Below are 27,523 nucleotides of genomic sequence, written 5' to 3' on the forward strand. Positions count from 1 at the left end.
ACTTTGACTTTTTCATGAAATGTTTCAACATACTGTAGTATAAAGTTTTTTCATGAAATTTTTCGACATGCTAAACTGACTTTTTCATGACATTTTTCAACATACTGTACTATGACTTATCATGAAATGTTTCAACATACTGTACTATAACGTTTTTTCATGAAATGTTTCGGCATGCTATGCAATGACTTTCAGGACATTTTTCAACATACTTTACTATGACTTTTTCATGAAATTTTTCGGCATGCTATAATATGACTATCATGAAATGTTTCAACATACTGTACTATAAAGTTTTTCATGAAATTTTTCGACATACTGTACTATGACTTTTATTCATTACATTTTTCAACATACTATAATATGACTTTTTCATGAAATTTTTCGACATGCTAAACTGACTTTTTATAATGAAATTTTTCGACATTAAATTATGAAGTTTTCGACATGCTATGACTTTTTTTCATGAAATTTTTCCACATGCTATACTATAAAGTTTTTTTCATAATTTTTCAACATACTATACTGACTTTTTCTTATGCAATTTTTCGACATGCCATACTATGACTTTTTTACATAAAATGTTTTCAACATACTATACTATGACTTTTATTCATTACATTTTTCGACATACTATAATATGACTTTTCATGAAATCTTTCGGCATGTTATGCAATGACTTTCATAAATTTTTTTCGACATACTATAATGTGACTTTTTTTCATGACATTTTTCAACATACTATACTAAAGTTTTTTCATGAAATTTTTCAACAAGCTATAGTATGACTTCATTCATGAAATTTTTCGACACGCTATATTATGACTTTTTATAATGACATTTTTCGACATACTAAATTATGAAGTTTTCGACATGCTATGACTTTTTATAATGACATTTTTCGACATACTATTCTATGAAGATTTTTCATTTAATTTTTCGGCATACTATACTATCTTTTTATAATGAAAGTCTTCGGCATGCTATACTATGACTTATTTTTATGAAAATTTTCAACATACTCTACTATAAAGTTTTTTCATGAAATTTTTCGACATGCTATACAGACTTTTCACGAAATGTTTCGGCATGTTATGCAATGACTTTTTTTTTATTACATTTTTTGACATACTATACTGTGAAATTTTACTTTACACCTGAGTACACCTGACTATACACCTGTATAGTGTGTCTAAAAAATAAAAAAAAAAGTCATAGCAAAGTATGTCCAAAAAAAGTCATAGTACAGTATGTTGAAAAAACAAAAAAAGTCATTCTACAGTATGTAAAAAAAAAAGCCATAATATAGTATGTTGAAAAAATAAAAAGTCATAGTATGGCAGAAAAAACAAATTTAAACACTGGCTCTAGATAGGGCCATTCCCACTTTCGTACTGGCCACTGTAGTTCTCCTACACGCTTGGAATACGGGAGAAGTTTCAGTTGGTTCTGCAACCTCACCGCTTGATGCCGCCAAATCCTACACACAAGATCTTTTAAGACATAATTAATTAAGACAGGAACGTCTAATTACTACAGGAATTTTCAAACTGGATTTTTCTGATCCCCTAGAGAGCCATGGATTAATTAGAACAGTCTGCATAATTTGGTGAGTAGATTACTAAAATAGGAAGGTTAAGACAAATTTCATGATCATTCGCTAAATAGGACATGGCCCACGGTAGACCAGACCGTAGGGTTGACGGTATATAGTAAAATACCTCAACACTTTGAATCTCATCTAGTAACACCGTAATCCAAAAGACACCCATCTAATTAAGACGTGTTTTTAAAATTACAGCAAATCGCACAAAACCAAGAAAGGCCAATCAACATTAAGCTTTTATTTAGCAACAATAGAAATTCTGTTTTTATACCCAAAGGAGTGATAACAGAAAAAACTAAAACCTATAACAGCTATCCACAACATGAGAAAAGGAATATTCAGTGCTCGATTGTGAAGGGGGTAAGGCTTGCATAGTTATAGTGATGCACATGCATTTATTGTGATAGTTGGATTTCAAATAGATAAGTATAATTAGCTATATTCTTAAACTATGACAAGACTTTTAAACACACGCACACACACACACACACACACAAACAAATCTATAAGTGCAGAGCCATTGTCCCTGGTTCAGTATAGTTACAAAAAAAATGCTACTGTGTCCACAGAGTCAGGTAGACTTATGTGCAATGCTGTTATCTATACACATCTATACAGTACATAGTTTAGGGCATAATTATATTATATTTGAAACATTTATTTTATTATAAAAGCTTTATTGTTGGGTTACTGGCCACAATTCTTGCCGAATGTAGTAACATTTTACTTGCCATCATCTTTGCAGAGAAACAGGGATGAAGAAACGGCTAGACAAATTTACAATCAATTGCAGCAATCAATTGTGTAAACAAGCAGTGAAAATAAAGGGAAATGCTCCCAAATGGTCTATTTGGATACTTTGTACTGCATTAATGCAGCATGCACAAGTAGAATCAGTGTCAGAGTTAAATAAATGTCTAATCGATGTGCTCAGGATGCATCATACACTCCAATGTAGCCGTTCGTAGTGGTGTTGCCTCGTATGTCTCTGCAATGAAGCTGATGAGCAAAACGTTTCCACGCTCAGCAGCAATTATGGAAAACTACCAACAACAAAGCCAAGGTTGCTGTTTAAACACTCCACTTATATAACATATATATATATATAAATATAAATATTTCTAAAATACATTCTAGTTTTTCCAATACATGCCTATACCATACTTAAGTGGTCAAGAACCACAATTATTAAGCAAACAAGTTTTTGTGCGTCATTGTTCACACACAACTATTGAAGAATATATGCCTCTGGTGTTCACACTTTAGTTTAAGGTAGTTTACTGCCTTTTGACTGCTTAAAGACATTTTAAGCATATTTTCTCAACCCCTATCTGCTGTACTTTACCAACTCCATGACATTGTTGCAGTTGCTAGGGAGCCCTTGCACAAACCCCAGTAGAGCAGATAAAGTACAAAGGTGGTAAAAGTAGATATCAATGTGTATGGTATTTGTGTGTATTTCTACTTGTTAGTAGATGTCAGGCAGGTGAGTGTAGTTCCTCTCCCAGTAGCCTTTCAAGTAGAGCCAGTCCTGAGCTTTGTTGTGAGGGTTGGGTCCTTGCTGAAACCACCTGCAGAGTTTTAACAATGAGAAGAGACATTTAATGAGTACAGCATTCTGGGATAACAGAGACTTATAAAATGAATCACAGACTAATCAAAACACACAAAAAAAGCACAACACTACAGAAATGTTGCTAGTTTTCCTTGTTCAAACTATATATCCAGTATTAAACACACAACAACACACAGTTGTAATTGTGCATTTTGTCCTGAGGAGGGTGATATAGTGCAGCACTTCACACCAGACAAAACAACAAGAAGGCAAAGCTTTGAACCGAACCTTGGGCCAAGTGCAGCGTTCCTTCTCAATTATAATAAAGTGGACGGCATGGTTGATGACACAAGAGAATAGGGAGGCAATTAGTAAAACAAATTAGCAATGGGGAAATGACAGTACATCATATTACTCACTAACCAGGGCTCGGCAGTAACGGTTGCCAGGTTGTCATTGGCAACCATTTGGAGAAATTGGCAACCAATTCACTTTTTAACATATCAAAAATTGGGACACCAAACATGTCTCTTCAGCTGTATGTGAGAGGACCCACAATCCAAGACTCTAATGCTGAAGTGGGGGCAATCTCTGAGTGTTAACGTAACATTTCATGACATGGATAAGTCCCAACCAGTTGACTATAACCATATAACCATAACCTTGCAAGTGTCAGGGCTGATTTAAAACAGTAGATGGCATGTTGAGCCATTTTCAACCCATGAAATGCCGATTTTGATAAATTTGGTAAGAAATCTCTATATTAACACCAGCATTGATGTGTCTCATTACAGTACAGTCATATCATTTAGTTTAAAAAAACATGTTTAAGTGTGCAGTACCTCTTTAAGATTAAAATTTTGTAAAGTATCTGATAAAACAAACTACAAAGAATTTTGTTTTGTTACTGTAATAACACTTTTATTCTTTTATGCTACAGTTTCATTATTAAGCTGACATATAACTGCATAGTATATTAATTACTTAAAGGGACTGTTTGTAACTTTTTAAGCGTATAAATGTAGCGGGTCGTCACACATGCGCGTTCCCATATGCGCGCTCGCGTGTGGCCGGAGCCTCGTCTCCGCTGCCTGCTCTCCTTCACTCAGACAGCGCGCGCGTCCTCGCGGTCTCGCTCCACCTCTAGATGTGAACGCGCGCTCACTACACACTGCAGAAGAGTTAGTTTAGCTCTGAGAATATCTAGTGAATGTACAGGGGACGTTTGTGCAGAAATAAATGCTGCAGCTCCTCCAGACCAACAGAGGTTTTCCTGACGGGGCTCTTCAACGAGTTACGTTATCGTCTCGTTACCGACCGGGTGCCGGTGTCTTCGGCTGCGGTCGGGAGGCGATAACGTAACTCGTTGAGGAGCCCCGCTGCTGAAGCCTGCGCTGAGCAGGAAAAACCAACACTAGGATCAGCATTGATTCATGGAGAGACCTTCGTCTGGTCAGCTAACATTACTGCCAAGCAGGTGAAATATAGAGTGATATTGTGGTTTTAGCTGACGTCTGTCGCCTCACTGTTTTGAGCGATGCTCGTTCATGTCTATGTAGAGCGAGCAAGTGCGAGCTCGACGCTGACTTTCGTTGATTTCAAGGCCACAGGTGTCGCTGTTAAGCAGCATTTCTGAATCGTACAAATAGTCCCTTTAAAATATAAAGTTATTAAAAATGGCAAACATTTATAATATTTTCAGTTCCAGCAACCAAATGCTGGTTGCCGCTCTGGCAACCACTTGTAAAAGTTAGTGTTGAGCCCTGCTAACTCACCTCGTTTTCCATTCGTCTGTTGATTTGGTGCGATTTTTCCGGGACATTCTCTGTTTTTCTTCAAGTCTCTTCTTCTCTCCACTTGCCAAATCTATAAAAAGGCATAGATATAGAAACTTGAATACTGCCGGAGATGGTATTTAAGCTTGTGTGGCGTAATAGGTACTCAAATCAAGGTTTTATACTTTACCTATATCTCCATTCTCCATGGCGCGAATGTCAGGTCTGAGGCGACTGTCTGTTGGGGCACTAACTCCCTCCATGCTCTTCTCCTGCTCATTTAGGTGCATTGCGAAAGTGGAGAATGCATAGAACTGCCAGAGAGAGAATTAAATTACCACAGATTTTCAGAGGACAAGAAGCAAGAAAATAATACAATCCCTTATCTTAAACTGTTCTGCTTGATTTTTCTTTTTTTTAATTTACAAATTGTTCTCCTTCAACCCCTCCTGTCTTCTCGTACCTTGGCTGAGTTGTCTGGTCGTGGCGTTATCTTCCAGATGAGCTCACTGCCTGGGATAACCTGGACCGTCTCAGCATCAGGTGGAGGCATCTCTTCGGGCTCCTCATCCACATTGCTCTGGGTCCACAGAGATACACACACCCATAAGTTGAACTTGAACCAAATGGAGGCAGAACACAGGTGACTTTGAAAGCAGTAATACTGAATACCTGTTTATTGCCCTTCTTTTCTTCTGAATTCTTTTTGTCAGTCTTTTTGTGGGCATCGAACGTAGCAGGGTCTACTGTGTATAGACATTCAGTCCATTTGCCATATATTGCACAGAGCTTCTTTTTGCTGCAAGCATACAAAGAACAAATGTTAATAAAACACAGCTTTGGATGCCTTTGATATTTGATACATCATCACTGAGCTTTAGTATTCTATCAATACTGATCAATAAAACCTATGATATAAACTGGTTACATCACATAAGACGCAGTAAATAGCAATGTCGTAATTGATGACACATTAAAACATCACATGAATAATGAAATCATTGGTAATTGAATGAAAAAAGATACCTTTTATCTAGGATGTATCCCTCTACTTTATGAAGCTCTTTCCCAAAGAGGCCACAGGGTTTGAACATCATGCTGCATCTCTCTCCAGTCCTGCCACAGAATGACAAGACTGTTTACCAATTCTCTTTCACTATTCTCCTTCTGCGAGCTGAAGCTTTCAAACATTAATTATCCTGCCTCTTCTATTTTAATGGCAACTGTCCCAGTTCTGCTCCCATGATCAATAAGCTGCATCTGAAAGTAGATCAACACTGCAGAAGCGCAGAAAGAAAGATATTCATGCACCCAAGTCTCATGCACTAGGCGAGAATGCAGACAAACAGAACAGCCCAAAGAGAAGGAAATTTCCATTACTTGTGATTGATCACTTCCACGCTGCCGTACTGCTCGATCCAAAGCTGACCAACAATGATGTTGTGGACACAACAGGTGGGGTTTGTCCAGGTGTAGGCTTCATTATATCTGCAGAGAGAAAGAAGCAAGAAGGCAAAGACGGTAAAAGGAACATAAGATGCTGCTGCCTCAAAAGGAATCAAAATCAGACTTGCAAAGCAGTCTTAGACTGTGCACTCACTTGGGCAGCTCCAGTGTGATGAGTCCCTTGGGCTCAGCTTCTATGCTCTTTCCCCAAAACTTGAGCTTGGGGTAGATGGAGCCATGGAAGACGAAATCCTCATTGAGGCCCTCAGCATGAAAGGCACTGACTGGAGGGTGATGGCTTACTTGCTCTGACACCCACCTAAAGCCAGAATCGTCTCTGATGGAGAACAGGGACATGTTTGGGATTACAGGAAAACCCACTAAACTAGAATTACCGCCTTCACGGTTGTATCTGTATGTCGCCGCCAACAAGTCAAGTTGCAGTTTACATCCATGTCTGTCCAAAATGTCATCACCTGATCATTTTATCCTATTAGACATTTGTGTGGAATTGTCATAATTAAGATATGAATTCTTGAGTTATCGCCAAAATCATGTTTTGTGAGGTCACAGTGACTTTAACCTTTGACCACCAAAATCGAATCAAGTCATCTTTGAGACCAAATGGATTTTTGTGCCAAATTTGAATAAATTCCCTCAAGGCGATATCACGTTCATGAGAATGGGATGGACGTGAAGTAACAGTGAACTTGACCTTTGCCCACCAAAAATCGGTCGTGTCTAGAAGGTCTCTCTGCCCGACGACCTATCCTAACCTTAATCATTCAAGGTCAATGCTTAAGTTGAACCATCTTGTGAGAGTTTTGCAACTTCTGGGTTACCTTCTAGACATGACCACCAAAATTGAATCAATTCATCCTAGAGACCAAGTGGACGTTTGTGCCAAATTTGAAGAAATTCCCTCCATCCGTTCACGAGAATGGTACGGACGGACTTTCAACCCAAAATCCTTGCCTCCACGGCTGTCACCGGCGCGGAGGCATAAAAAAATAAATCTTCACTAAAGGCAAAATGTTCTGTGTATAGGTGATCATGAAACATATTTGTGAATTTAAAGTACTGATAAATCCACTGTCTTACCTGATGAGCTCATAGGTCTCCCCCAGTAGTGGGTTGAAGGGTTTCCCAGTCCTCTCCCACTGCGATGCTACAGCTGACACAGCAAATGCTGCAACACACTACAAAGCATTGACTTATTATAACCAAATTTCAGGTAACTAATTCAATATTTGATAATGATGGGAAATGTGCTCCAGGGATGATGTATTTTTGTAGGACAACCAGGAAGTTAGCATTGCTCTGGTTCCCTCGACAAAAAGTCAATGGCATTTTTCCATTGGGTTTTGGATTATAGATTATAAACAAACTACACCACGGTCGCATGAACACGAGTATACACAACAAGACTGTAAAGGCGGACGAGTAGGCGAGATGAGATTTAATAGTCGCATTTAGCCACTTGTTAGCAACTGCCTTTTATAAGACACATTAAGGCTTCCAAATTCACAAGTGGGATAATTATTGATGTATTTTATATCAAAACAAAACGTTAAAATCTCTTAATCTCGTTTTAACCACAGACCTTATTTCAGGCATCTAACTAAAAACCCATTGACTTCCAGACGAGGGAACCAGAAGTGCTAAAATGCTAACTCATTTCTGGGTTTAGGACTCATTCCTGCAGCGCTCTATTCATAATAACATGCCACTGTCTTATTCAAAAAGACACTGATAGTAAAAAATGAAACAATGATACAGTACTTTATGAAAGGCTAGAAAGTAAATCTACAGTACTATTTGACTTGATTCAAACAAATAATGTGACCTTGCATGAGAAGCAACAATTGACATCATCACTATTATATTTGTTTTTATGTAATAAAATAAACGCGGGCATTGTGGTACCTTCATCCTCTCGACAGAGTCTGTTGTGGCATTGGCCTGGTGGATGAGGTAGGTGTGCTCCATGTATTCTGTTAACCGCTGGAGGAAACTCAGAGGCTCATTAAATATCACAGGCATGGCAATCTTTGACAGCTCCTGAAAAAGACATTGGAGAAGATGGAGAAAACAAAGTATTGCATGAGCTGTGGATTGTGTGTATTTCTACTGGTTACCAGTTTATTAGTTACAGCACTAAAAAGGTAATATAATTCAACACAACCATTTATATATAGTGAAATATAATAATAACAGAACTGCCAAATTAAAGTTTTTCTTATGCGTTGGTGTTCTCGATGGGTTCAATGTTTTGGTGATTTTGCACTATTCTTTATATTCTATCATCCAACTGTAATATCTGCAACAGTGATTGTTTGCCTATGTTTACAATATAAGAAAAAAAGACATTAAGATAATTAACATATCTTAATTCAATAACGACATGACTGCACTCTTCAACGCACTTTATGCATACCTCATATCTGTCTGTATATCTATCTGTCTGCCCACTGAATTGCGTATGCATGAATCATTAGCCACACTTAATTGGGGTATAAAACATTAATAGACATTATTAAATGTAATTAAACCCAGACAAGGGCTGGGTGAGGACTGAGTTCCCTTAGGACTCCAAGACACTGATACTAATGACTATATTCCTGAAAACCATCAGTTAAGGAGGAAGTACAAAAAACTAATTTATCACAATTACCTAACTTTTAGTCTACTTAAAAACAATACCTCAAGCTAGTAATTAATTTCTCCAAACAGTAAATTGAAACACATCTCTCTGAGGAGAATACTCTGGTCTCACCATGCCAATGCATTTTTTCAGGATACTCCAGATGCTGACGTCGTTCCTGGAGAACATGGGAGCCGGTAGAGATGTTCTGTAGGACAGCAGTATAAAGAGAGAGGGAGAAGCACCGTCAACTATGACAGAGAATTACATTAATGAAGAGGATTAACCTTTATCAATGGGAAATTATCAGATTGTTTATTTTATGTCAGGTGGGCAATTCATAGCAGGCAAACACTGACGCCTGAGGGCGTGTCATCTGGTCTCCTCCACACTCAAAAAAGGATTTACTTTTCTTATATGGCACGGAGCACAAATCCAATATCTACAAGTATTGGAATAACCACACATTAAAACCATTAGTACGTTGCTTATAACTATTTAAAAGCAGCAGAGCAGACATAGCTTGAACCACCATTTGCATACAAAGTCATTTGACACCTGTAAGCTAATGAGCTTTCAGCTGGTCTGTTCAAGCCTCATGCAATACCCATGAATGGATGTACAACTGCACTCCTTAAATAGGTCTTTTTCCATATGAGGTTTAGCTCAAAATACTTCTCACTTTAAGATAATCACATTTGTACACTGTGATTGAACTTTCTCTGTCTTAACTTATACACATGCAGCTGCTTTCCTACTCCCTCTCAAGCTTAGCCTTTGCTGCTTGACTAAATCTGGTTTGTGTTGTGACCGAGTTTATCTTCCAGCCTTGCTAACAACTGTGGAGAGGAGTGTTTTACAGGTATGCTTGCTGGAGGCAGATGGTGGCCTTGTTTAAAACTGAGTGCTGAAGCAACTACACAAATAAAAGCCATTACTTCAGCTAAATAAACAGAGGGGTAGGCGGTGGGGGGGTTTGCTCCATCTGTAGGATGAGCAGCGCAGTGATGCATGGCAGACTATACTTCTGGCCTAGTTTGTGTTCCACCAGCCTCGCTCCCAAAATGTATTTCTTTCATTGTACGTTTTCAAAAACTGAAACCTGATAATGGGGTTTCTGTAAAGTAAATGGTAAATACTACAGTATTGTACACGTTTGAACATGGAGAAATCCTCGTTTTCATGTGTCAGTTTTGCAGAAATACAGATAAGATAAACCTTTTAAGCGAAATTGCATTGTTTAGCAGAGGCTACTGAAACACAAGCCAACCTGAAAGTGAGGCTGGACTTGTGAACATACTAAATCAATACTTCAAAGCAGGTAGGTCTTACAGCCAACACTGTCTATGGTTGAGCTATATCAGTCTTCAAATAATTATTATTACATGCATGAAAATAATACATCTGCACTACTGTTTACTTGTGGTAAAAAAAAGTCAAAAGACAAATTATTTGGAGATTTATTTTGTAGATAATTTATAGACCATTTCACAGATAGGTAAACATTTCAAATGTGTCCCAGTTTATTTCCTGTTACTATGGTTGCGTCCAAAATTACATACTAACATGCTATTTAGTATGCTAAAACGGTATGTGAGATATTTTACTATGCCCGAAACCTTAGTATGAAACCAACAGTACGCAAATTGCATCCTATTTCCGGTGAAATATTACAGTATGCACCGCTGGACACTAAGACGGCATAAATATACATATTCATAAAAGACGTTGACGGACAGCTCTGTAATATCAATAACGCTTAAATTTAACTGTAGGTATAAGATTTCACTTTGCGAGGCCTAATATATATTGTAAATTAATTCAGACTTTAATTCTCACAAACTGTTGTTTTGGTCACATGAGGTTGGCATGGGTTGGCATGGGTTACCATGGTTACACGTCTCCAACCGGCAAGGAGGCTCTCAGGAAGTGACGACATAAATTACTGCTCAGTGCGTCCGAAAAGATACATACTATTGTTTATTCACACAAAAGTATGTTGAATGATGGTACACACATTTAGTATGTAGTGCATAGTATGCAATTTTGGACAAAGCCAGTCTATGTGAATGGCATAAGCTGACAGGAAGTAAACATGGACACAAGCTGTTGCCTAGCAATGCAATTCCGTTGAAACAGTCCATAGTAAGGTGGCCCTTATAGAAATGTAAAGAGTGAGAGGAATGTTAAACAACTAGACTTAGGCCCATCTACAGGCAACAAGGGACAAACGTATCTTTGAATGACAAGAGTAATTCCAAATAAATAGACACCTCATAAATATTAAATGCACAACACACATACCCTCACACAGTCTACACATACGCACACAGAGCTGGCCAGCAAGCCAACCAGTCCCCTTTCCTCCAACTCCTACTCTGAGCCAGCACATGCTGAATTATTCATGGATCACTTGTTGGATTAAGGAAGAGAGGCCAAGCCAGAATCAGCATCCACGGAAATGAAAGAGATTGTCAAATCTTCACGAAAAAAACAAACAAACACCAAGCGCTGCGCTGATTATTCGCTTGGAGACTTGGATCTGTCAGGAAAAACAAAACAGGCTATTCTCTGTGGATTGGGTGCTCAAACAAAAACACCTGACTGCAAAAACAGACCGGAGTGGAAAGGTGGTATCCCATTACACCAACTCTGCCTTTACTGGCCTATCCTCTTGCTGACTGAAGTCTACAACCTGTCATCAGGCATGCATATTAAAAAAATCACATGTGCGATATTTATTTTAGTTGCACAGCAATGTAAAGTTATATACTACTGAATCCTGCTACCAGCTGTGGTAATTATCTTAAACAAAGCCTTGCACAAAATAAACAGTGAATAGGTTGTCTGAAGAGCACTCATTGCATTTCCACTCGTCCGTTTGCCATCATTTAAGCCAGTAAACAAGCATGACATCATAACTGGAGCATGTCCCACCTGTGCTTCTTGACTCCATTGTGCTGGGCGGGTTGGTTGCCATGGTTACCCTCCCCTGACATTCCGGTAGGCCCCCTGAGTGCGCTCGGATGGCGGAGGCTGCTGCGAAGGGGGGTGTCTCTCCCCTCGTCCTCTTCACAGGAGTAACTGGCCAAAGACAGGAAGCCGCTCACCGAGAGCTCCGACTCCGACTCTGTGGGATGATGACAGGGGGCAGATGCCAGGTCATACCAAACACTCGCGCGCACGCACACGTATGTACATACAGGTTCGAGTGGCCGGCTCAGAAAGCTGCAGCCTGAACAGTACACTGTCCGCGAATAAGCACTTGTGCTCGAGTTCCTCTCTAACTTCCCCCTCCCTACTGCCAGCCTAACCCCACCTGAGGATTGTGTTCCAATGAGAGGCCACGCAGAGGCTTCATTTCCTCCAACATTGTTTGCTCTGTGCTTGCTGGATGCTACTCCTCCCCTGTCAGTGACAGTACAGGTACTGTCAAATACACAAAGGAAGGGGAGAATAGTGTTTATACACTATGATGGAGGACTGTATATGCTAGTCTGAGTTATTAGTGCTTATTGTAAGTACATGTACTTGCATACAGAATAATGCATTGACAGAAATTTCAGTTTCAGACAACAGCTGCATGGCTGTGCCATATGTACAGTGTTTAAGGTTTTACACACTCACCTCAGCAATGTGAAAATTCTCATGTATGTATATGCTGAGCACAGTTTAGAGTCTATGTGTGTTTAGTGTCTCTGGCTAGTAGACAACTCAGGGCTATCTATGAATAATGCAATGATTCCTCAGAAAGATTGGTCCATGGTGCACAAACATGTTGTAGAAGGAAGTCTGGTGTGAATAATCACCATGGCAGGGCTTCTGGGTATACAAAGAAGTATACAGTGCAGTAAATACTGTCAAATAATCTTATGAATTGTACTTGTAAAAACTAAAAGCAGTAAGAGTGTTAAGCTAATCACTATCTCATTACCCTTGAGTATAAGAGAAGAGGACATTGGCAGCGTTGTCTCAGCAATCTCAGAGACAGACAGAGTGCCAAAGGAGTGTCAATGGGTACAACTATACACACAGACAAAGTAAAGCTGTACTTCTTACCTATGCTTATTATTCTGTAAGTGAAGTGAGAACTGATAACTACAAAGCAGTTCAATACTAGAACAACTTGCGCCGCTGGAGGCGTTTATTCTGACACAAGTATGTCAATACTGGTTAAAATTCTTGAAGTTGCCCTGTAGAGCTTTCTTGTAATCAATTGTGGTTTACATTCAGTGTTACTCAAAATGAATTGTCTTTATCTTTGAGGCCTGGATAAACTGATTAAACGCCTTCCTCATAAAACATTTGGAAAGCAGATTTTTTTAAGGTTTAAAATTGTGCATTTTTTTACATCTATGTTTGCAAGTTTCTTCTTTGTGCTTTACTGACAAACTGCAGACACTTGTCAAACAGCAGGATACTGTGAAACAAACAGCAGGAATGTGTATCGCGTTGCCTGCCTGTTCGTGCACATTCAAACAAAACGGGGACCCACTTGTAAAGGCATTGCTCCATAGCGCTTCTAGAGGACAAAAACTCCACACGATACCTTGAAGGGAAGTTCTACAATGGGAGAAATGAGCGCAGCTCAATGCATTTAACTCAATATTAGTTTAAGTGCATGATTAGTAAAAATAGAAAATTACCAGGGAAGAATTATTCAGATAATGCTTGAGACTTAATTTGTATAATTTACGACCTGGCCAAGACTCTGTATGAAGAACAAGATGTACTGTACTGATGTACTGATCTTGTTGACCCCAATAAGATATTAACTTCTTGATTACTTCACTAACTGTCCACCTAGAGGCTACGGACCTGACACAGCATCATAGAAGTCATCTTCAGTGAGGGTACTGAGGGTAGACGACCTCCTGCTCTTACACAGCGACTGCTTGAGTTCGTGGTGCTCAGTTGCCAAAGTCTGCAGGGCCTCTGTCAGAGCTTTGTTCTTCTCCACCTCCTGCTCTAGCTTCAAGCTCCACACCTGCAAACACAGAAGCACCAGAGAGATAAAACACACAGACACACACACCAGAGACAAGGTAAAGTAAATGAAGAGAATATGCTCATATATATTTTGTAAAGTATATAGACAGTTGTGATTAACTGGTGGTTTGATTGATATGAAGGTATTGATCTGCTTCTGTAGCTGCCACAATGTGTTGGTCTCTGTGGTTCTGATGGCAAGTCATTGTTCTAACCCTGCCCACATATCTGGTTTCCTCCAGTCGGAACCAAACACCCCAGTCTCTGAGAGCTCTGTAGCCCAGGATTGAGTGTCCCTTCAGGGCAACCTGAGCCAGGCCACTGTGGAACACACCAGATCAGTGTTTCCTATTGTCTAACGCTGCAGTTGTGCGTACTTTACTACCTGAACAGAAGACGGGCAACTTAACAAATATCCACAGATGCTACCAAAAATGACATACAATAATATAATGGCTATAACAACACATCTTTCTTAAAAAATGAAAATGAAATTTACAATTTCAATGCATTTCTGTATGATAAACAGACAAAAAACAATTTACAATGCAAGGAAAGTGCACTGAAAATAATAATAATGCTCATAAAAATGGAGCACAGCCTCCATGGTTTAAAAACAATCCCCGAGTCACCTTGGGGAAGGCAGCGGAGAGAAACAGGAGCTTGTAAATCACACTGTAAATCTGAGACTGCAGAGCAGGGCCAATGTCTTCTATTGAAGATGAAAAGTTCACCCTCATCTCTTCTGCTGCCTGAAGTATTATCACTTGTGTGCACAGCCATGCACAAAGAAACACCTGTCAACGCATCTGCTGATGTGCTAAAGGTGGATTATAATTCATGCCAGTAACAAAGTGAATTCTTTTTCAGAAATGTGGCTATAACCCTTACGGGGACAGTGTTTCAGTGATCACCATGGAGATTGTATGTGATCAACAAGGTCAAAAAGATAATTTCGGTGAAATTCCACTCCGAGAGGTTCATGATCTGTGATATTCCCAATAAAGTAACAAATGTGAAATAGACCCTAGTGTCCACGATTGTTTAAATAGCGCTCATTTTGACTTTTGAAAATCATAAGACAAATATAAATAAATATACAGTATATAGATAATGTCCCTGAGTGACCGTCAGCAGCTCCAACTTTATTCTGGGACCATATACTGCCTCAGACTCTTGTGTGATGGAGATCAGCCACACATGATTGATGAGGCAGTGAAAACACTGAGGGACAAATTCACCAATTTGCTGATTGTTGTTTATTTTTTTCAAGGCTGCTGATCCGGCCATTAAGTAATGAATATTGATCGATTCCAATCCATGAATAGTTGATGGGAACACCCCAATACCTACTAAGGGTTTGTTAAATACATTACTGAATTACATAATGTAAACCAGCTTTCTTTTGAGCCCCTAGATTTGACTCAGCAAAACTTCATTACACATACAGTACAGAAAGGTGAGAATGACTCATGTGCAACAATATGCAGATCCTAACTCTGCTACATAAAGCAATAAAAACACCTCTGGCCAGAACATTTCAAGCTACATTTACGTTTATCTGAACTGAAGCATTCATGACCTTGCAACATATCACCCTATTTCTACAAATACACACATTTGATGGAAACAAAAACCCACAAACACTAAAGTTATGCATGAACAATTTATATAGACCTGTATTCTTGTATGCTAGAACGTACACATGGAGTTTGTTGTCAGATTTTTGGCGCAAATGTAAGAGAAGCTCATTAGCGGCTTCTTTCACACAAGGTTCAACTGTTACAGTCAAGGACACACTTCACACCATCACTCTTGGTGTCATCACACTTGCTATGTGTGCTGTATGTTCAGCCCCCGGAGGTCATGTTTTGTACGGAAAGAGAAATACAGTATCAGTGTAGATGTTTGGATTCTGTTCAATTCTTATTTGAGAAACCCACAAACACCTCTGTAAGATTTGTCCTTCCAAACAGATATAGAAAAAAAGTCTGAGAAAAATTAATTGGCAAGTTAATGCTTCCCGTCAACAACAGCACTGTGACACTGGCTAATGAGCCCCATTTCACATATCAAATGTGTGCCAAAAGGGATGTTCTTGCAAGTCCCAAATTAATTCAAGCCTCTTTCTAAACGTATGGTGTGAAGTTAAATGAGCACGCTGTTTAGGAGCCGGTGTTAACACTCCCTGTCCCAGGCACTTGGTTTAAGAGCCCAGCCAGGAACAGAACACTTTGTTGTGTAACTATCCCAGCCAGCTCTTTCGCTCTCACAGCATCCTCTCGCCTGAGCACAAACAGCGCTATTTTAAGCCCTGCTGAGGCTGTGTGCAGTAGCTGTTGCTGGAGCCTGGGAGGGAAGCTTCTCCTTGGCCAACACCCCAAAGGGTAGAGCTTTCACTTTGTTCTAAAATGTCTGTTCTCTGCTGAGGGGGAAACAAATCTCAGAGGCATCTAGCATAGCTATACACAGTACTCTGCAATAACTGTAACTGTATATGAAACTGTACATGGGCTTGGAGCTAAGCAACTAAAAAAATATTTTAATTGAGCTTGACGTACCGGTGCAGCAGAGAGATGCGGTACCAATTACACAGAAATACCCCAAAGTATCTCTCTGTACATACTTGGCAATAAAGGTCAGAAACGATAAGAATAAGGTTGAATATACACTTCCTCGACTTATCCAGATCTCGTATGACCCGAAAAAGAAGGAAGTCAGAGCAGGGACCAACATGAACATTTAGCTGTGCCCAGTGAAGCCTCTCCTGGGTGAGAGATGACAGCCGGCAGGTCAGTTACCCATGTGACGATGGTTGATGTAAAAGGTCAAACGGTACTTTGTGCTCTTTCCAATCCCCAAGGGTTTGAAGGGCAATCTGCTTTCTTACAGACTGTAGACAGAAAGTTATGAATGACCGCAGAGGAAAAAAAGAAACTATGCTGCCACTCTCCTGCCTTCAGAGCAATACAAACTGACAGATATGCTTATCTGCGTGTCACCACTAAGTGGTTTCATGCTGTAAGCCTCCATTTGTTTTCTTGACAGGTGTGGAAGCCTGCTGCTGCCTGAGCAACGCAGAGAAAAGGTTGGGCTTATAAATCTGTGTTGTGTATATGAGAGTTGGCAGCACAGATCTCTCCACTTTAAATGCCATGTAGCCACCAACCAGTCATACTGTGCCCTGCATGCACTGTATAAATGTGGCACTCTCACTGGCATACTTTATTTCTGCAGCTGCTGCTGAAATGGGTCACATCACATATACTCTGCTGAAGGGTAACAGTGCAATTGCTATGAATCATGTTTCTATATTTCACATCTGCCCAGACATCAAAGTACTAGGGCTTTCAATCGGTTAAAATATTTAATGGAGATTAATCGCATGATTGTCCATGATTAATCGCAAATTAATGTCACATTTTTGTATCTGTTGACCATGTACCTTGAAAGGAGATTTGTCAAGTATTTCATACTCTAATCAACATGGGAGTGGATAAATATGCTTGCGTTATGCAAATGTGTGTATATATTTATTATTGCAAATCCATTAGCACAAAACAATGACAAATATAGTCCAGAAACCCTCACAGGTACTGCATTTAGAATAAAACATATGCTCAAATCATAACATGGCACAACTCAAGCCCAAAAGGCAACAACAGCTGTCAGTGTGCTGACTTGACTATGACTTGCCCCAAACTGCAGGTGATTATCATAAAGTTCGCATGTCTGTAAAAGGGAGACTCGTGGGTACCTCACATATCTTGAGGTCGGAAGTCAAGGGACCTAGTATGATATGGTTGGTACCAATGGATTCCTTAGGTTTTCTGGCTTCATATGATGCCAGTATCTTCACTTTAGCTTCAAAACTGAGTCCTCAGAGATCGACTGCGTTAATGCGTTAAAGAAATTAGTGGCATTAAAACGAATTTGCATTAACACGGTATTATCCGGTTAACTCTGACAGCACAATAGCATGTGACTACTGTAAATGATGTACTGTAGACAACAAATATGTAAGTGACAGCAACAGAGGCATCTTTTGAAGGACAATGGGAATGTGGGATTAGAGTTAATACGGCCTAATACAGCCAATCTCAGCAGTGTAGAAAATATAATCCCGTTAGTACATGTGGTAGAACCAGTTTAACATGAGACCAGTGGATATAACATGCTTGTTAAGACATTTCCTTCTTATTATACTGTCTGGTTATCAGAAATGAATTCAGTGTCCATTGTTATGACACTTGCAATGCTTCTTGGTTGATGAGGCTGCAAGAAATGTTCTCAGCCTCGCTGTGATAACAGTGCCGGGTTATTCCTTGTGACAGGACAACAGCTGTTGCCAATTCATACCAAGATAATGTGGTTTGGCAATGCACACATCACTGTGTAAACATGGAGCATTTGGGCATTGTTGTGTTATTATAACCAGCTGACTTACAAAGCAGCATTTTACTGTATCTGATGGGAAATTAATTCAGTTATGAATGAGTCCTTAATCTCCATATAATTATAATCCTAATTCCTGTTTTGCAAGACAAGAGTTGTAGGACACACCATATTACAGTATAAGCAGCAATCAGCAGACACAGTCTCAGCATTTTAGAGTGGTATTTTGACAAAAGTGTCAATTTCAAATTAATTAGTAATGAGAGAAAAATGTGTGAGACCAATTCATGATCTCTCAGTTATTAATCTAGGAGCTAAATTATAGTGCAACACAAAACAACAACTGCCTTAAAATGATTAAACCCACAATTTGTATCTTAAAAGCTTAACTTTGAATATCACCATATCAAATGTATTATCATTATTTAAATTGAAAAAGTCTTTAATGTAATTTAAATCGATCCCACTCCATGCTTTTCCTTTTTTCAGAATTCATTACTGTATGAGATGATCTCAGTAAAAAGATGCAATGAGCAGCGTAGCGCTCAGCACCACTTCAAACATGCTCAATTTCACACTCTGAATTCAGATCATTAAAATCCATAATAATGACTTCCACATATTGATGAATAGCTTTCTCTTATGCAAACGCTTCAGACTGGCCATCAAATCAACAACACACTAAAAACATCTGAATAAATCAAATCTATGCCAAACTTCAAACACTTCACACTACAGTCATCAGGGACCAGCCCAACTCCAAACACAGCCGGTTTGTTTAGCTGACAATAAAAAAAAACGCTGAGATACAAGAAGAACAACTGTTTGGTTTGTACCTGTGTTGATACTGGATGAGAGTCCCGTCACTGTCTCCTCTTTCTCCTGTGCTCGGATGCTCTGGCATGTGGAAGTGTGCCTGCGAGCGTGTATTTTCACTGTACGAGGGTGAATGCATGTATTTCCAGCGGAGCCTGTGAATATGCACACGCTTCAGTTCCCTTGCTCAATGCACAGCCTTTCCCCAGAGCGGGAGTGTGTGGATCCTAGTACAAGGGTGTCTGTGTGTGTGTGTGTCTACACTGATCTGCAAGCTGAATGCAGACCTAAGCATAAAAGCGGATCTTGTCGGTGTCCTTTCCCACAGCCAGTGATTACCCAAGCCCCACCCCACAAGGGGACAGCACGGCCATTGGGACAGGTGGACAGGGACACAAACTTCAAACCTGATTGGTATGAAGGAGCCAATGTAAAGGGGAGGAGCTTGAGGATTTTGTAATCATGCAATATAATTTAATCAGCCAATAGGAGCACAGCACGTGGGTGACAGTATGGGAATGAATGAGATGTAGATTCATACATGCTAAGTGAGCTGCAGCTAAGATAAAAAGAAAACTTGCTTCCAAAACTATTACTAAATTAGATTTAATTTAAATGTCAAAGTTCTGCATCACAAGGACAACACTGTTTCACATTCATAACAAACATTACATCAGTACATTAGATAAACCTTTGCAAAGTTTGTATGGTTCTGGCTGCATTGAATTTTATGTCAGTAATAGTGGGATGGTGGACAATAAAGCCCAAAACCCCAAAGGCAACTGTAATGTATGACGTTTGTTAGTTTGCCCGACCGTGTACATGCTGAGACAGGCTTGATTAAGATGAAGATGTTTCCCTACCTCCTCCTGTTTTGACAGCAGTTCACGGCACAGATGGAGAGCAGCGCAGGTTTCACTGGAGAGCTCACTGGTCTCTTTGGCTTTCAGTAGAAGAGGGGCAGCCAATGCTGTCGAAAAATATAAAAATATACATGTTCAGTGCATATATGTTGGGCTGCATGGGTTATGTTTAATATTGATTAATTTGTTGACAAGTTTTTAATGATTCATCAACCTATTTCCCCCATTTGCCCCAGTTTCCCAGAACCCATGCCACGGTCTTGAATCCCAAAGATTTGCATTGAAATACAGAGAAAAACTGCAAATTCTCACATATGAGAAGCTGGAAACAGAAGATTTTTTTTATGTTTTAATGCTAAATGGACAATTAAAAGGTTAGGGGTTAGGCCACTGTCAACTATTTTGGCATGTGACACTTTATGTCCAAGCAATACCTACTTTTGACTCCTCATTACAGGCTGTGCATGTCTATAAACTGTAAGCAGTTAAACCAAAGAGGGATATTCCCATCTCAGATTACTACATTTTTCAATTAAATAGTTTTTAGAGGTCTAGAGGGTTAAAACTCTTCAGTATTTCACAACAAAAAAAAGCAATGATTTGATAAGTCAGAAAAAAATTTGTGTAGCTGAAATATTTTCCCCTTCCTTCTATTCCTCTTTATTGTCCAGTCGACCCCTAACTTTTATCTTGCGACCACTTGAGGGGTCCCGAACCCCAGGTTGGGAACCACAGGGTTAGGTTTATCAGAAAAGTTTGCAATTCATTCTCTGTCCATTGACAAAACAATTGAATTTACTCATCTTCTCAGCACTAGTATAAAATTAGGGAAATTAAAAAAAAAAAAATTAACACTGAATTAACAACATCGATATGTGACCAACTCCAAGACTCTTACCACAATTCTCCTCATTCTTCACCATCGATAGAAATATTGATAATTCACTCTCCAATTTCTGCTGGGAAGCGTTGGCTGCCTGCAAGAGCACAGGACAAGAGATGCACTTATCGGAATTCTCCTCCCTAAATAGCATTTTGTCGCCTAATAATATACCTTATTAAAAGGGTCTCAACTTGATCTTACCTGAAGGGCTTGTGACAGATTGCTCACTGTCTCGCCACCATCACCATCTGCCTCGTTAATGATCTCTTCCTGGGTGCAGTGGCAAGTGCTGTAAGATGAATGGGCCTCAAAAGCATCCAACCATCTCTAAGTGGACAAATATCAGAAGCATTTACAATGTTGTCCACCCTTGCAGAAACACTAGCAACAGCACAGAAGGTAAATCTCGTCTCACTTTTCTTGTTGCCATTGAATCGGTCTTTGACGAGACCTTAAAATTATGTACAGTGTCATCAAAGCACCTGAGTGTGAAGAAGCAATGATCCCATGGTTTGACCTAGAATGACAAAATGAAATTAGTTGCCGTCACGCTTGTCGCAATAGATGTCAAAACATCACCATGTCGTAAGTAGAACGTAATCACAACTGAAACATCTAAAGGACATCCTTGTATAGTCATGAAGGTTAACCAATTACAATGAGCCTCTGACCTCTACTACCTACCATGCAGTAAGCTTGTGTTAGAGACGTACAGCCCTGTTTTCTGACCCCAGCCAGCGCATCTGCCCTAGAAAAAGAAACATGAGAGAGCACATAGATAAAAAGTCATTTTAACATAGCCACAAGCTGTATAAAATGAAACAGCAGTAACTTACTACTTAAAGTTCACTGAATGCTTGGGGAACTACTACTAATGTCTCCATCTCCAACAAGAATTATTTGAAGAAAGGCACTGTCTGGTTAAATGTGGCTTTTTACACACACAGCGAATGTTGAACGATGGAGTGGCAAGAGAGAATCTTCTACCGTAGCAAACAGCGTATGCACATAATATAGGTACGTACTACATTTTTCAGCTTAAGAAAACTGCATACATATAAAGTTATCTCACTGTCTGGGATACCAGGAGAGAGTTCCATCCTCAATTATCACCCAGTGGGATCGCCATCCAAGAAAGCGTGAACTCTGTCAGAAAGACATGAAATCAACAACAGATAAACTATGGAACAAAAGTAAATCATATAAATGTATAAATAGATCATATGTAGAGAGTTAAAACAAAGTATTCCTGATCTTTTTTCATAATATTCAATGATCTAATAAATTCTCTGATAACACTTTATATAAAATACAAATAATAATAAGTAATAAAGGCACTAAAGGGACTTTTTGTACACAATACTGATGATACTGTCATGTGTAACAGGAAAAAAGTCTATACCATCAAATGTGGAGGAGTCTGAACAAAAACATTGCCTGACATATTAAGAGTTGAAAAGAACACACTTCAACATCTGGGTACCTTCCAAAGAGGGCCTTCAATCTTCTGCACCCCGTTGCTCACATCCTTTGTGGGGGAAAAAATAACAATTTTCAGACTTGTGTTCAGACACAACCTGATTGACAGCATTTGAAGATCTTTGAGACCAGACACATTCAACTCAGTTGTTTTCTATTACAGTAGTATTACAGCATAGTTTCAGAGGTAAATAATCTTTTCATTTACTTAATAGTTTAGTGCTTAGCCTTTTTTTTTAGTCTCACCATGACTATGCAATGCTCTGTATTGAAGCTGTGCCAGGCTTATCAGACATCCAAGCACAAGCAAGGAATGCTGACTTGCAAGACTTTTTCTCCACAGTCACCAGACCTTAAATGTATAGAGATGTGCAGAAATACAGTTGTGTACAGCTATATTTTGGCCAGGTGCAGAACAGTACTTTTTATTATAAGGCAAAATGCATGAAGCATTGAATCTGTGATTACGGTGCTAGATATACTGAGTGGTGACGTTCAGGACGAAAAAAAATTAGTTATTAGCTCATAGAGAGCCCAAAATTAGAATGTTTAATCTTCTGGGAAACATTAATGAACATTACGGAAAACTGTTTATTAGATTTCGATTTTCCCTAGCTAGATTTTGGCCCAATGGTGGTGATAGTGGAGAGTCCAAGAATCATCTTTTGTGGACCTTTACTGTACCGCAGCTGGATTCTTGCGATGTCAAGACTCACGCGAGAATCGCGGGATCACATATCACGCGAAAATCCATCTTGTCAGGCTTCAAGAAATGCTTTTTGTGGCCGGCAAGCCAGAACATGGACCAATCAGCGTCTTGTCAGGAGCTACGGGCAGCTACGGGCGTGGCTTACGTGCGTGTGAGACAACACGAAGAGGCTACTGTTTGTTCAAAACAATGGCAGCTGGCTCCTGAAGAGATTGGCGTATGCTACAATAGCATCAGTTATATCAGAACTGGAGAGTATTTCTTCAAAGAAGAGCAAAGTACAGCACTGAAGGCTTTTCTCGATGGAAAATATGTTTTCGCTCTTCTCCCGAATGGCTTTGAGTTTGATTGACAGATAATTCATTTAATCGCCTGCCAAGTTTGTTTTTTTAAATGCCTGCCCTTTTCCAAACAGTTTCCAAAGACTGCTTCTCAGATGGTTCTGTGTAACAAACCATCTGGCGCGTCAGGTGATTGTGGACCATGACTAAAATACCAAATCTAACAGCAATGTGGTGTACAGTAGAGTTGATAGCTAAAGTTGGACAGTGCATGCAAAGAGGTGGAAAAAACGTGCTACTGTACCTTAATTCATTTACCTGTGCCTTCCTCATATAATTAAAAGGGTGATTAAAAACTATTTATGTGCGCTTACCTTGTCTTGATAGGCTGCTAGAATCAGTCTCAGTTCATCACTGGGGACCAGGTCTAATGCTGTCTGGTCTGCAACACAGTAAGGCATACAATAAATCATCATATAACACCCAGGAACAAAACCTAGGAGAACATACTGTAGTATTTACAAAAATGTGTAAAACAAATTGTAAAGTTGTTGCACTAATAATACCCTAATCAGAATAATAAGAGGTGGTGTGCAAAGTTAAGTGATATACCATTGTTGTTTTTAGTGCAGGGGCTGGCTCCAGACTTGAGCAGCTTTATAATGCACTGCTTCTGCCCCCTGTAGGCTGCACAGTGTAAGGGCGTATTCCCCACCGAGTCCCTGCACTGAATATCCGGAGCTTCTTTTCCACTGAGCTGAAGAACAGAAGACAGTTGAACAACAGAAAACAACCTAACAAAAGCAGATGACACTGACATTTAGCTGTTTTACACATCTAACTCTAATGGGAACTCATCTATATCTAAACGTAACAGGATCATTATGTACCTCTACATCTTGTTCTCTGGTTGTTATAATTACGCAAAATTGATTTGGTTACATTTTATTTTGACTGGGAGAACCTCCAAACTTCAGAATATGTGAAGAAGTTCAGAGCCCCTCCTCCATCTTTTCATCTTCTGTGGTCCTTACTATAAATCCCTTTTGCCCCTTTTGTACAATTATCCTGTGGGAGAGGTGGGGGTCATTTCTTTTGGCTCATTTATTATCCTAATCCATCCCACTTCCGTTTTGTATACTGTGTTTGTGTAGGAGCTGGAGCAGGCAGTAGATTTAACATGGAGGTTCTGTTTCCCTATGTGTTTTTCAGGTATGTTTTACTGTATATTTGACTTTATTCCATTGTTAATATTTTGCCATGGCGCTCGCCCTTTTTGTACAATTATCATGTGGGAAAGGAGCTGAAGCGGGCAGTAGATTTAACTGTTTCCCCTATGTGTTCATCAGAATAAACAGAGACCAACTATAAAGCGATCCCTGCGTTACAGCGTCTTTGCTATCTGACCAACACAACGCAGAAGTCCACAGGTTACATAAATATCTTACGTATCCACCTTAAACCAGTAACAGTATACACAGAAAAAAAAGGGAAATTATAACCCCGATTTGTTTTTTTTGGAGAATCTGCTTTTGTCTGCTAAAATAAGGCAGGTCAATAGAAAAGTTGGCACAAGTTATCTTATTTTTGGCTGTCTAGGATTCAAACTTGTCACCTCCTGTCTAAATATATCAAGCATTTTGGACTTCTGCAACTAGAATCTGGACAAATATGAATGTAATCCCGTAGTTTTGCATTTAAACAATCTCAGAGACCGCAAAACTGGTGAAAGGACCTGGTTTTATGTGTAAATTATTAAGAAATTAAGTAAGAAAGATGCCGTCAAAGTGTTATATATTCTGCAAAATTCTTAGAAAGGTCAGCTGCTAACCAGTTTAGACAAAGTGGAGATGTCCCCCTCTCTGGCTGCTTCCAGAAGCTTCTCCTCCCGCCGCCTTGTCTCTCTTCTCTCTGCAGCTGCACGATTCAAACACAATTTGAGAACAAGGGACGCTGATCTACAGTAATGAGAAAAAAATACTCTCATCATTTCATACCTTCAAGCATTGTAATGATTTCATCATCCTCCGAGACATCTTTAGGGATTTGAGCTGTTCCATTGATTATGTTGGCACAGGCATCATACCGCAGCAGCAACAGAACAATCTCCTAAAACAAAGAAAAAACAGAAACCTGACCATCATTTGTTATCACTCAAAAGCTTCAATGGGAAATATTTTGTGTCGGTGACAGTGATATTTTGGAAACATTGCAACATTGCAAACAGCCCCTTTTACAGTTTTTCTCAATCGCTTTGGCTAATTTTGGAAACGGTCTTAACTTTCTCTAAACTGTAAGTGCAATTGTCACAACTGTTTCATGGGTCATCACAAATCTATTGCATGTTTGCAAAAGGTAGTAACTCAAACAAAACATTTCATTCATGCTTCAAAACCTCGTTATTGTGTCAGTAAACTGGCCAATGCCACTAAAATGAGATGTTGTTTTGTCATCGTGTGAGCCGTACTGGTCAAAATGTTTAGATGTTTTTTCACCCTAGAAGCGTTTCCTATTTACAACTTTGTTTTGTTCTAAATTTGATATTGACACTGACTCCTTACTGTACTATACCAGAATGTCCGTTTTGTATAGCTGATTGTTATTGTGCATCACACTGAGCTTTTTAGATTCACATATCAACAGTAGGTCAAAGTTTACTGGGAAAAGTCAGTTCTACAATACTGTAGTACACAGTAAAAGGATATACACATGTGTATAAAGTAAATGTATTTGTGTAGCAATGTGTTACATGTATTATTAATTGACCTTTGAGCTTTTTTTATGTAAAGTCATATACAGTGAACAGAATATTTGCCACAAAATGACATCAATGCCAAAAAACAAACCCTGCAACAATGAAAAAAACTGCACATTGTACCTCCTCACAGTACGTAAAACCATGTCATAGATATTGGAAATATACGTGTATGTCTGACAGATTTTGATAATTAAATGAATCAATTTGCATGTGATGGCTCAAACAATTAAATAATGTTTAGAAGTTGTGGGACAGTTTCACTTCGAATCAACTTGTCAGTTTTGATCAGCACGCCATGTGCAAGTGGTTATTGTGCAAATTGCAGACTATTGTACTTTCTCTTTTGCACACGTGCAAAAACACGTGCAATTTGTTTGATTGAATGAGAAATTCTAATCTGTTGTGAACAACAATCTAATTGTTCAGAGCTTATTGTTTTGAAAAAAATTAAAATTCTCATTCGATAACTGAGTCAAAGCGAATGATAAAAACTGTGATATAGTAAATGGACAGTGAAGGAATTCTATGTTTTGAGCTGTTTACCTTTCGTCCAGTATAGGCTGCTTTGTGTAGAGGTGTGTCGCCCATGTTATTCTGCAAATTTGCATCAGCACCTGCCTGCAAAATATGTTTCATATAGTAAATGTCACTGTCTCCACATTTCAATGGACATCATTTACAGAGTATTTATGAACAACTCTCACCTTGAGTAACTCCTCCACAGCATCCCTGTGTCCAAAGTAACAGGCCAGGTGGAGGGCTGTCCATCCTGAGCTGGCTTTGGACCTACCTACAGAGATATATAGAAAGGAACATGAACACTCTTCTAGCACACCTGGAGGAGTCATGCAAGTCTTCTCTTCACTTACATGTGCAGTTGATGTTGAGAGAGCTGCTTTGGTTGATTCTCAGCTGAAGGAGCTTCTGAATATCAGCACAACTGCCCTCTTTAGAGTAGAGGAGAAGCTTTTCCTCAAGTGTGTCTGCCTCCATCACCACTTCACTTCTTCCTTTGACCCAATAACAATAAAGCGTTAAATCCTTGTCCAAGATATTGAGGAAAACTACAAGGGAAACTACAGACCAATTTACCTGAACACTAGCTAACAAACAAATTAACTCTAGCTAATTAACTTAGCTTGTTAATAACTAACTTAACTAGAATGAGATAACAACTTCAGACTTACAGGTAATGTTAAAGCCTTTTTGTTTCAACTCTGAATTCACACAACTTTCGCAGACTTTGCTCTCCAGCTTCGAGGGACCCTGACCCACAACTTCACTACTTCACAGCCGAAATCTGATCACCTCAATCAGCTGACAG

At 39.2% G+C, this 27,523-nt stretch overlaps 1 protein-coding gene across 3 annotated transcripts; it reads right to left on the bottom strand.

Annotated features, from left to right (window-relative positions):
• Window positions 1-1,829: 1,829 nt before the first annotated feature.
• Window positions 1,830-27,523, bottom strand: LOC141777258 (oxysterol-binding protein-related protein 1-like). 3 transcript variants are annotated; one of them, XM_074651357.1, is made up of 29 exons: window positions 27,387-27,523; window positions 27,069-27,209; window positions 26,904-26,989; window positions 26,743-26,817; window positions 25,439-25,550; window positions 25,273-25,358; window positions 24,054-24,198; window positions 23,816-23,883; window positions 22,456-22,500; window positions 22,045-22,118; window positions 21,657-21,720; window positions 21,388-21,489; window positions 21,174-21,299; window positions 20,988-21,066; window positions 20,090-20,196; window positions 13,845-14,013; window positions 11,964-12,156; window positions 9,159-9,234; window positions 8,309-8,443; window positions 7,484-7,581; window positions 6,537-6,719; window positions 6,317-6,424; window positions 5,963-6,052; window positions 5,609-5,735; window positions 5,400-5,516; window positions 5,127-5,250; window positions 4,937-5,027; window positions 3,450-3,470; window positions 1,830-3,177 (listed from the first exon to the last, which is right to left on the bottom strand). In XM_074651357.1, the coding sequence occupies exons 2-29, from the start codon at window positions 27,190-27,192 to the stop codon at window positions 3,075-3,077; spliced, it is 2,928 nt and encodes a 975-aa protein (XP_074507458.1). In that variant the 5' UTR covers window positions 27,193-27,209; window positions 27,387-27,523; the 3' UTR covers window positions 1,830-3,074. The 3 variants fall into 3 exon arrangements, with proteins under 3 accessions (XP_074507458.1, XP_074507459.1, XP_074507460.1); XM_074651358.1 differs by having other exon boundaries at window positions 27,069-27,205; window positions 27,387-27,514; XM_074651359.1 differs by lacking the exon at window positions 3,450-3,470.

The sequence above is a fragment of the Sebastes fasciatus genome, chromosome 11 (genome assembly GCF_043250625.1).
Source record: "Sebastes fasciatus isolate fSebFas1 chromosome 11, fSebFas1.pri, whole genome shotgun sequence".
Lineage (NCBI taxonomy): Eukaryota > Metazoa > Chordata > Actinopteri > Perciformes > Sebastidae > Sebastes > Sebastes fasciatus.